Source organism: Danio rerio, chromosome 10 (assembly GCF_049306965.1).
Source record: "Danio rerio strain Tuebingen ecotype United States chromosome 10, GRCz12tu, whole genome shotgun sequence".
NCBI lineage: Eukaryota > Metazoa > Chordata > Actinopteri > Cypriniformes > Danionidae > Danio > Danio rerio.
Genome location: NC_133185.1, coordinates 46,121,404 through 46,133,446, shown reverse-complemented (window position 1 = coordinate 46,133,446; position 12,043 = coordinate 46,121,404). Strand labels below are relative to the sequence as shown.

At 37.6% G+C, this 12,043-nt stretch overlaps 1 protein-coding gene across 2 annotated transcripts in view; it reads left to right on the top strand.

Moving 5' to 3' along the window:
• bmp1b (bone morphogenetic protein 1b) overlaps positions 1–12,043 on the top strand; it is an 81,491-nt gene that overhangs the window by 42,173 nt on the left and 27,275 nt on the right. For both annotated transcript variants that reach the window (XM_005155406.5, NM_001039812.1), the window contains 3 exon segments: positions 6,474–6,576; positions 9,914–10,030; positions 10,112–10,257. In XM_005155406.5, the coding sequence (XP_005155463.1) occupies positions 6,474–6,576; positions 9,914–10,030; positions 10,112–10,257 (366 nt within the window).

The window sequence follows — 12,043 nt, the reverse complement described above, 5'->3', positions numbered from 1 at the left end:
GAAAAACAAATGTATTGGGGTGGTGGATTTCCCAAACAAAACAAAAACTTAATGCAAAAGATTCCCTTCGGTTGACAACCAAACTCAGACATTCAATTGAGAGTAATTGAATACATTTCTTATAGAAAAAAAGTATTAAATATAAATGAGCATCTCTTCAGGGTGGCCACAGGCCAAAATAACAGACAGAAGAATCTATAAAGTAAATTAACTAAATTACCTATAAATATTGAAAGAAACATACAGAAAGCTAACCTTTCTCCCTATACATAAACATAGTCAAAAGTAATCAAATAAATAGGCAGGCCACCCCTACAACTCAAACTCTCAAAAGTAAGTTAAACATATGAACAAAGGTAACTATTTTGAATGTTGGTTGTCGGCCGGAGGGGTAAAGGGAAATCCAGGAGCTCCACTCCCAGCAACGAGCGCAGCTGTAACGGGGAGACTGACACGGAGGGATCCATTATGCAGTATTTATTAGTCACACTTTCACTCAAACAATAAACACGCACAAAGGTGCGAACATACAACAATAACAGCAATAGAGGTCTTAGGGCTGGCGGCTGACAGACACAGAGTGATTTGCAAGGCATGGGTCAGAGGTAGGCGGCGTGATTCAGAGTCCGTGTAACAGGCTTGGGTCGTGGGCAGGCAGAAGGCAGAGCAGAGCCAGGAACGGGCTGGGGTAATACACAGGAGATCAGGCAGGATAGAACGCTCAGTAATGCTGGCCGGGGCTGAACAAGACTTCGCAAAGACTGAGTGTTTGAGTGCCGCTTATAAAGGGTACGTGGGTCATTAGCGGGATTCAGTTCAGGTGTGCTGGATCAGTGTAAGTGGATGATGTAATGCTTAGAAGTCCGGAGATGGTGGCCTCTGCTGGCCAGCGAGGGGAGTCACTGGGACCGAGTCGGTGACAGCAGCACATATGAGCTCCCCGAACCCTGCCGGAAGCTCCTTTTTATACAGGCCTCCAAGACCAGCAGCCAATCAGAACACGAGATCTTGCCGAAATGGGAGGCTATAGGATAACAGAAAAAACAACAAGAGGGCGGGAGAAAGAAAGAGACATATGCAATTCGCAATAAATAATAAATAAACTTCAGTCGTAACAATAACGGCCCAAAAACTAGGGCACCAAAAATAGAAAAATATTAAATACAAGATTAAAAAAGCGGAAAAATTTAAGAGAAGCAAAAAAAAAAAATGTAAACATTTAGTTAAAATTTTGTAGTTTGTAAATATTTTTTTTTTTGCAATATTCTGCTTGAATTTAAATGTATTATCTTTAAATTTCTAAATATGTTTGGTGGCTGAAAAATATTAATAGTGAACAGTGAATATATATATATAAACGCACACATACAGAGCTTGACATTAACACCCGCTAAATGCGGGTAGATTTCACCTGTGGTGGGTTAAAAATTAAATATTAATCAAAGGCGGCAACACCAAAGCTTCAAAAATGCAAATTTATTACATTAAAAAAGCTGACACAAAGCGTGTAACGTTTCAAGCCACACGGCTCTTCATCAGACAGTGTTCATCACAATCAGGTGCTACTTTTTGTACACTAGTGTACAAAAAGAAGTGTACAAAAGGGAGCAAGGTCATTGAGCAAGGTCACAACACACAAAAACTTAAATTAACCAGGCATGTGACATAACAATAAATCTAAATCAACTCATTTTAGCATGCCAAATTTAAATTTATGCATATAACATATACTCTCCCAAATACAAAATTGTGACTACTGAAAATGGCGAGTGACTAGTAACGTTGGAAAACTACTAGCCACAGTAGCTGGTGATCAAAAAAGTTAATGTTAATTAATAAAATGTACAGTAAATACAAAATAAATGACAAGGAGAAAAATAAAATAAAAACAGATAATAACTTTGATAATTTTTAACAATTACAAGAAAAAAGCAGTATAGATCAAATTGAATAACTCATGATTTTAAACTAACAATTTCCTATGGTGTACATATATATATTGCAGACAGTTTAGATGTCATTTCATCCTCTAAGAGTACATGGTGAAGTTTTCAAAGTCATTTAATTTTAATAACAAATGGATCAATGCTTGAAATTGGGGTAAATTTTTCCCTAGTTGAGTTGTACATCCCTCTCGCTCTCTTAATCTCTCTAACAAAGGCACAATGGCATTATAATAATGAGGGTTATCAGACTCTGCCAAGCAGCATAATTGACACTGAAGAACCCAGCAGGGGCCCTGCACAGTTTGTACCACTGGTATGAGCTGTGTTATGCTGGCCATTTATATGTAATAATATTAAATACCTGTTTATATCTCTACCCTTATAATATACACCAGCCTGGAAGTGTTCAGTTCAGTAAAGATGCACTGACAAAATCTTACAAGCTCATAATTCTGAGAAAAATAGGTCCAAAATCTAAGCTATAAAGTCAGAATTGAAAGAGATGAACTTAGAATTGACCAATTACAAAATCTCTTGCTGTGTCCAACTTTTTTTTTTTGCTCTCAGTCACGGTGCTGTCAGTTCCTGCTCTCTCTGGGAAATAATAAATCATTTCTTGGAAAATGATTTCAGACAGAAAGGTCTCCTTTGTGCTTCTGAATTATACATTCAGGGTGTAAAAATTACTTAATATGAAGTAAGAAAGAAAGAGAAAGATTAAAATTAGTGTTGGGTGTTACTTGTTTTGATACTACTGCCAAATCAGTAATATTCAATTAGGGAAAAAATATCTTTAAACTAAACAATTATTTTAAAGTATGCACTTATACAAATATAAAAGAAATTCAAAGCCATTCTTTCCATGGCAAATTTACAATACCTCACGGGCCACATTTAAATAGCAATTGAACGTAATAATAAAGTAATCTGTGTTCTTTGTGTGCAACAAACCAGCTTCCAACTTCTGTAACTATTATGCAGAAATATAACTTATAAATAATTTGACTTCTATAACAATTCCCCTATTTCTCTTGATTATGAGCACCTTTTAACAAACGCTAAAACTAAGTTGCACCAATGTGTACCTACTTTACTGTATTGTTAGTTGGTTACTTTGTAAGAAAAAAATAGCAAAAAACACTGATTGCATATTCAACATGGGATTGCATATTCAGTTCAATTTCACAATAAGTATTGTTCTTAAGCAGCTTTACAAAAAGGTGCACATTATTACTATATTGCAACGTTAATTGGACAAGGAGTCGTGTTTTCACCTTATTCTTCGCATACAAGCGGACGCAGCCATTCACATCTTTTTGGCTCAAGACTTCCGGTCTCATTCACTTCCATTGATTTTTAGACATTAAAAACAGCTCGTCCTGCTGCTTGATGTTGCAAACTGATATTTTCTTATTATATTATTCTACTTGGTCTGTATAGTCATGCAAACACTTGTTTTTAGTGCAAATAGTTTGACCATTTTCTGCAGTTTAATAGTCATTTCTCCCATAGGCAACTGAATCTGAAGTTCTAAAACAATCGCAATAAGGTCAATAGATTAGACAGTATGTAAACATTAAGCTGCAATTATACAGTATATGTCATCCTTCCAAAATAGTGACGTCTTTGTGTATAATATATGTTCAATTAAGTATTTTAAAGGGGACCTATTATGCAAAAATCACTTTTATAAGGGGTTTAAACACATCTGTGTTGAAACAGTCTGTGAATATCTCCAACTTCTAATGATAAACATTTATTAATGATTTTTTTTATAATCAAACATGATAAAAACCGTCTGCAGAAACACTTTGATTGACATTCCCCCTCTTCTACGTGTCTTTAAAGGGAGAAAGCCCCACCCACTAGTGACCATCACTCCCTCATTAGCATAGGACGTTAGTCTTGTTTTTGAATCTGCCACTATTCTGACACATAGGCATTTGTAGCTCCACCCTCTTTTGAAAAGAGCACAATCTCATTTGAATTTAAAGCGACAGTTGCCAAAATGACGCAATTAAGATCAAAGCCTAAATGGGGCAGTTTCAAAGAGTTATAAAACATTCTTTATGTGGTACCCTGTGCCGAAACTTTACATTCAAACTCTAGAGACTTCAGAGACTTATTTTACATCTTCTAAAAAGGGGCATAATAAGTCCTCTTTAAGTGTTTGTATTGTTCTCAAATCTTTGGTGGGTGGGCATCATCTCTTCAAGTCCTTGGGTTGGCATACTGTAAACTGCAATATTAGTACTGTGATTGGTCAGCTCAGCTGTCAACCAAACTCCTGGTAATATATATATATATATATATATATATATATATATATATATATATATATATATATATATATATATATATATATATATATAATGTATCTGGTTCAGTTTTTTTCTATGAATATACATATATATGTGTGTACACACACACACACATATATATGTATATTCATAGAAAAAAAACTGAACCAGATACATTTCCACTTGTGTAAAAAAGTAAAGTCAAGTCAAGTTAAGTTTCTAGAATAGAAAATACAGTATGAAGCCTATAAACTTACTGGTGCCGCCTTTATTCATTTTTTAAATGAACAATACATTTGAATACAGCTGTAGCTAATGCTTCTGAATATTCAGCCTTGCCATGCAAGGAAAAAATGCCTTTAATATATATTAAAACTGGAAACTCAACACAATAATACTTTTCTACTGTATTTTTGATCAAACTCTAAGCTTATAAGATTTCTATTAGGGCTGCAAGATTCACAAAAATGTGAATCACGATTTTTTTTGCTTAAAATCAAAATCACGGTTTTCTCACGATTCTGTAAAGGTAAGATAAAGGTTAATATAATTAGCCTATTGTTATTGTTAATTCTCAAACACATGGTAAAACAACAATAATACTATTAGGCCTATGTGTAGGTCTACTGTTGGTTAAAATGCTACATTTTATAGTCATTATGGTGGACTTGAACAGACTTTCAAAATGTCCTGTTTGTGAATTCACAGTAAAATGACGACATCAGAATATGACTGTTCATAATTATAAAGTTGATACATTATGTTTAAGACATGTGCTGGTCATTGACAACATTATTAGACCAATTGTTTTCACTGGTAAAATCAGACATTTGTCATTATCAGACTCCTTCTTGCATTATATTCAACATTATAAATAGGCTAGGGTTGTTATACTGTCATTGTTAAACATTTATTTTCATGCACAACTCTCTGTGTTAGCTATGAAAGAAAAAACATATCAAATGCTTGTCGTAATCATAACTCAAAAATGTGATATGATCATTTAAATGATGTGCGCACAGGTATCACTTCCGAGTGCGTCTCATGGCCAATAGTATCTGGATGCAGTCTTTATGATGCAAGCTGAGATTGCATCACTCAGCGATGCAATGTCAGACACAATGCATTTAATGGAGTGAGTGACATCATTGTGACGGGTAGTGTTAGGGGTGGGGTTAGGTGAGAGCATTAAAAAGCCTTGGATGCAATTCAGATTGCACTGCACCGAGTCTGCAGCCAGACCCCTCTCCTCATGGCTGCCGTTACTGTGAGAAAAAACACACACAAATGCAAATTAAACCTCCTTCAAGCCCTCAAACGATCGCTCTGTGCAACAAACTGAACGTTATTTACAACTTCATTACCTGTTATTCACAGCATATGCAGGTTTTGTTCACTAAAGTAGCCGTCATGCGTTCTCTGTAGTAACAAGCCTCGCGGTCACCTCACAAGTAATTTCTTGGCCACAAAGCCAATAGTATCTGGATGCAGCTTTTATGATGCAAGCTGAGATTCCATCACTCAGCGATGCAATGTCAGACACAATGCATTTAATAGAGTGAGTGACATCATTGTGATGGGTAGGGTTAAGGGTGGGGTTAGGTGAGAGCATTAAAAAGCATTGGATGCAGCTCAGATTGCACTGCACCGAGTCTGCAGCCAGACCCCTCTCCTCATGGCTGCCGTTACTGTGAGAAAAAACACACACATGCTAATTAAACCTCCTTCAAGCCCTCAAACGATCGCTCTGTGCAACAAACTGAACGTCATTTACAACTTCATTACCTGTTATTCACAGCATATGCAGGTTTTGTTCACTAAAGTAGCCGTCATGCGTTCTCTGTAGTAAACAGCCTCGCGGTCACCACACAAGTGATTTCGTGGTCACGAATACATCATTACCTGAAGACAGAAATTACGTTTTTGGGTGAATTATGCCTTATAAATACAGTATGTGTCACTTTTAACACCATTTGAAGGTGTCCATGTTGCTGTAAAGACTTTTTTGATTGCCTTTAAGCTTCTCTCCTGACCTTGAAAATATGATTGGCTGAATCGTAGAAAAGCTGAATTAAGATCGTGTAGGGTCGAATCGAGATTGTCATCTTTTTTCGATTAATCGTGCAGCCCTAATTTCTATTATTGATGTTTTACTGAATCCATATCTTCAAACTGTACTGTAATATGAATCACATTCTGACTCCTAACTCCTGTGTGTCTTTATTAGATCGTTCTTAATTTTACCTCGATGGATCTGTACAGAAGTAACCTGTGCTGGTACGACTATGTGGAGGTCCGTGACGGATACGGGAGAAGCGCACCATTGAAAGGTTTTCATATTTATGAAGATTATATGTGAAGTTTCTATGAAATCTAAATGTACTCCCCTTATTTTTATATGCACTCTCAGAAATAAAGGTACATGAGCTGTCACTGGGGTGGTACCTTTTCAAAAGGTACAAATTTGTACCTTAAAGGTCCATATTAAAACCTCAAGGGTACATATCAGTACCTAAAAAGTACAAAAGTGTTCCTCTTAAAATTTGTAGGTACTAATATATCATTTTTAATTTCAGGATGGTTTTAAGTGGATATACATCACCATAGTGAATAAATTACCTTAACAGCCATTTTATCACAACTTTAAAAATAAAATTCCATTGTGCACTGAATTGGAATTTCTTTATTGGACTAACGGGGCAATTTTCTTCACAGCACACACTGAAGCGTAAACAAATGACAATATTAAAACTATAAGTGGATATAGATTAATTTTTTAAATATAAATTAAAATGGCTCATTTGAATTCTGCCCAAGGCATTCAGAATATGTGTGCTACCTAAATAATAAGTCTTCTCAAGCCAGGTAGCACATTAGACCCGGGACATATCTCCTGTTTCCAAAAAGCATCACAAACTGCTTGAGAAACTGATCTACTATGATAATTGGTGGTGAAAATAAATGATGTTAAATAAGATGTACTTGTTTATTCAGTTAAACATGAATTGTGAACTGTAGGCCTACATAAGCTCCAAACAGCGATTTTTGATGAACTTGATCCGACTAAAGTCATAACTGAACTAAACAGAAATGAAATTAAGGTGTAAATAATCTAAATGTGGAGTATGCAGAGATTCGTGGCATTATTGAAGTAAACACTGCGGTCTTTAGGATCTTTCGCAATATTTTCTGACAAGATTCACACGTGGCTGTCAGTAAAGGACCGCACACACACACACACACACACACACACACACACACACACACACACACACACACACATGGCGAAATCCGGAAGTTTTTTCTTTCCATTTGATGTATGTTATTAAATTCCATAACACTCTCATCAGTCCTTACTCATTTGCGTCTAATACCCCAGTTTGTCACGGGGGCATGAATGAAATGTTCGTGAGTTAAAGTGAAACTGCTGAACTGCAGTTAAAGTCAGGCATCCTGCTGATTTGATTCAGAAGGGCACTTTTTTGTCAGAGGGCTCACCGGTCAGGTATACATCCACACTAAAATATCAAGGTGAAAGTCACCATAGCTTGCTTAGAATAGACCCAGCTCCCAAACCAACTTTGAGAATAAATTAACGGCGATAAGAGTCTAGCGTTAACGCAGCATGTTAACACCGATAATGGCCCACCACTAATTGAAACATTTTAAATTTACCCAATATTCAAAACATATGGATCATTCTCACAAGACAGGACATGTGTAATGGTCATCATCATCTCAAATTGATAAACATTTTTAATATTTAAATCATTGTAAAAATTGTTGAACACCCATTGTTGCTAGGGTGTTCTGAGTAGTTGCTAAAGCATTGCTAGGGTGTTTTATGTTGTTGCTAAGATGTTGCTGGGTGTTTGCTTGGGTGTTCTGAGTGGTTGCTAAGGTGTTGCTATGCGGTTGCTAGGGTGTTCTGGGTAATTGCTAATGGATTGCTAGGTTGTTGCTATGTGGTTTCTAAGGTGTTCAAAGGCGTTGCTAAGGTGTTGCCATGATGTTCTTAGTGGTTGTTAGGAGGTTGCTAAGAAGTTGCTAGGTGGTTGCTAGGAGTTGCTAGGCAGTTGCTAAGGTGTTCTGATCGGTTGCTAGGTCGTTGCTAAGGTGTTGCTAGGTGGTTGCTAGGATGTTTTATATAGTTGCTACGTGGATGCTAAGGTGTTGCAATGTGGATTCTAAGATGTTGCTAGGCAGTTGCTAAGGTGTTGCTAGGTGGTTGCTAGGGTGTTCTGATTGGTTGTTAGGCAGTTGCTAAAGCATTGCTAGGTTGTTGCAAAGGCATTGCTAGGTTGTTTCCAAGTTGTTGCGCTGTGATTGCTAGAGTGGTTGACAAGGCTTTGCTTGGTGGTTGCTATGATGTTGCTAGGCAGTTGCTAAGGTGCTTTAGGTCGTTTTTAATGTGTTGCTAGGGTGTTCTAAATGGTTGCTAAGGCGTTGCTGGGTGGTTGCTAAGGTGTTGCTAGGCGTTTGCTAAAGTGTTACTAGGGTGTTCTAAATGGTTGGTAGGGAGTTGCTAAGGCATTGCTAGGTGGTTTCGAAATTGTTGCCAGCCAGTTGCTAGAGTGTTCTGAGTGGTTGCTAAGGCATTGCTTGGTGGTTGCTAAAATGTTGCTAGGCAGTTTCTAAGCTGATCTTGGTCGGTGTTAAGGTGTTTCTAGGGTGTTTTGAGTGATTGCTAAAGTGTTGCTTGGTGGTTGCTAAGGTGTCCTGAGTAGTTGCTAGGCAGTTTGCTAACATACATTGGCATGGTTCTAGTAAGAATTAGCATGTTGTTACATGTTTCTAGCATAAATTAGCATGTTGTTAGCATGGTTCTAATATAAATTTAGCATGTTGCTAGCATGCTTGTAGTATAGATTAGCATGTTGTTAGCATAAATTTAGTATGAATTGGCATGTTAGCATGTTGAATTAGCAATCCCTGCTGAAAAATCCAGCTTAAACCAGCCTAGGCTGGTTGGCTGGTTTTAGCTGGTCGGCCAGGCTGGTTTTAGAGGGGTTTTGTCATTTCCAGGCTGGTTTCCAGTCATTTCCAGCCTGGTCTTAGCTGGTCAGGCTGGGACATGACCAGCTAAAACCAGCTTGTCCTGCTTGCCAAGCTGGGAGTCCAGCCAAAACCAGCTATATCCAGCTTAAACCAGCCTGGTCAAGCTGGTTTTAGCTGGATTTGGCTGGTCATTTTCCAGCCTGACCAGCTAAGACCAGGCTGGATATGGCTGGAAACCAGCCTGGAAATGGCCAAAACACCTCTAAAACCAGCCAACCAGCCTAGGCTGGTTTAACCTGGATTTTTCAGCGGGGATAATGGATCAGTATGTTGCTAGTATGAATCGGTTTGTTGTTAATATGTTCAATCTAAAGTCAATGGCAGTTTTTTACAATGGAAGTCAATGGGACATTTGCTAGGATGCCGTCAGTGGTTGCTAGGGGGTGGCTAGTAAGTTGAAAGGTCATCAGAAAGCCACCATAATAATATTTATTGTACTCTCACTTACACTGCTCTCTAAATTGACCCAACAATGATGACTTATGCCGGGAAAAGTGAAAAGGCTCCACTTTAGCTTGAAGGTTATTAAAAACACTGTCACAGAATAGTTGAATATTTCATCAGTCCTGCACATGATGTCCTTTGATCAGTTTGTTGCATTTGCTTTAGGCCGCATATGTGGAGATCAGCTCCCTGAGGCCATCGTGTCCACAGACAGCGAACTGTGGATTGAGTTTCGCAGCACCAGTAATTGGGTGGGGAAAGGCTTCTCTGCCGTCTATGAAGGTAAATCTCCAGCTGAGAGCTTTCTGTTCCCATCTGAACTCATGGAGGGTTAATATTGTGATGTTCTGTACCCTGTTTCAGCAATTTGTGGAGGCGAAGTGAGACGAGACAGCGGACAGATCGAATCTCCAAATTACCCTGATGACTATCGGCCAAATAAAGCGTGCATATGGAAGATTGTGGTACCTGAGGGGTTTCACGTGGGCCTTGTCTTTCAGTCATTTGAGGTAAAGTGCAGTGTTATTTTTCATGTGTTACTCTATAACTGGCCTCAGACACTGCAAGTAAGCATCTGAGGTCAAAAAAATGTGTACATTACCTGACAAAAATTATGTCGTCGATCTCAGTTGTCAGAGCAACAAATAATAACTTGACTTCTAGTTGATCATTTGGAAAAGTGGCAGAAGGTCGACTTTTCTGATGAATTATCTGTTGAGCTGCATCCCAATCATCACAGATACTGCAGAAGACTTTACATTCATTACATTTTTAATTTGAGTTTGCGTTTGGAACGACTTCACATTTTATGGAAGACATCATCCATAGTAACGGTCCCTAAGAAACCTAACGCTACTGAGTTCTCTCATTATAGACCAATAGCCCTAACAGCCCAGTTGATGAAAGTTTTCGAAAGATTCGTTTTAAATTATATTAAGAAACTGTTGATTGCTTCTGAGGACAGACTGCAGATTGCATATAAAACTGGTGTAGGGGTAGATGACGCAATTATTTATCTTCTACACAAATCTCTAAGTCATCTGGAAACATCAGGTAATACTGTTAGGATCACATTTTTGGATTTCTCAAGTGCATTCAACACTATCCAGCCTGCACTATTAAAGGTAAAATTAGAAAATGCAGGTTTACAAAAAGGTATGGTAGGTTGGTTAACTGACTATATCACTAATAGACCACAGTATGTTAGGATGCATAACTGTGTCGCAAGTTATAATGAGCAGTACTGGTGTTCCTCAAGGAACAGTTTTAGCTCCATATTTATTTACATTTTATACGTCAGATTTTAATACAGCTCCAAAAAGTGTCATTTACAGAAGTTTTCTGATGACTCTGCAATTGAAGGTTATGTAAGGAATCATGATGAGAGTGAGTATAGGTTGCTTTTAAAAAGTTTTGCTGACTGGTGTGATATGAATTGTCTTAAATTAAACACTAGTTAGACCAAAGAAATTATTGTTGATTTTAGTAGACATCCATCACAAGCGGTGCCCGTAATTATTCACGAGTCAGAAATTGAGATTGTTTCGTCATATAGGTACCTGGGTGTATATTTGAACAACAAGCTCGATTGGTCTGAAAACACAATCCAGGTGTATAAGAAGGGTCAGAGCCGCATTCATTTATTAAGACGACTGAGGTCCTTTGGTGTGTGTCAGACACTGTTAAAAACTTTTTATGACTCTTTGGTGTCATCTGTGACTCTGTATGCTGTAACCTGCTGGGGAGGGGGACTGTTGGAGAAGGAGAAAAACAAATTAAATAAGCTTATAAAAAGGGCAGGTTCTGTTGTGGGGTGTGCACTACCTACCATAGAAGAGATTGCACAGGATCGAATGCTGGACAAATTTATTAGTATAATGAACCACGATAGTCGTCCCCTTTTCGATACAATCCAAGCACGTGCAAGCTCTTTTAGTACAAGATTAATTCAACCCCAGTGTTACAGAGAAAGATACAGGAAGTCTTTTTTACCAACAGTCATCAGATTGTATAACCAAAGTCATACCAGATGAATTGTGCTGAACTTGAATTAGATATTAGATATGTACAAGTGTTTACTCGTTGTTTTTGGAACCAAGGTGTGCAGTATGAAATGTAATTTTATTATTGTTTTTTATATGTATGTAACTTATTTATCTATTCTTAGTATGGAGAGCTCTGCTGTGACATGTGAAATTCCCTTCCGGGGATTAATAAAGTCAAACTAAACTAATCTAAACTAGACTCCTGTATGAACCCAAGATTCTCACAGAAATCGGTGAAGTTTGATGAAGG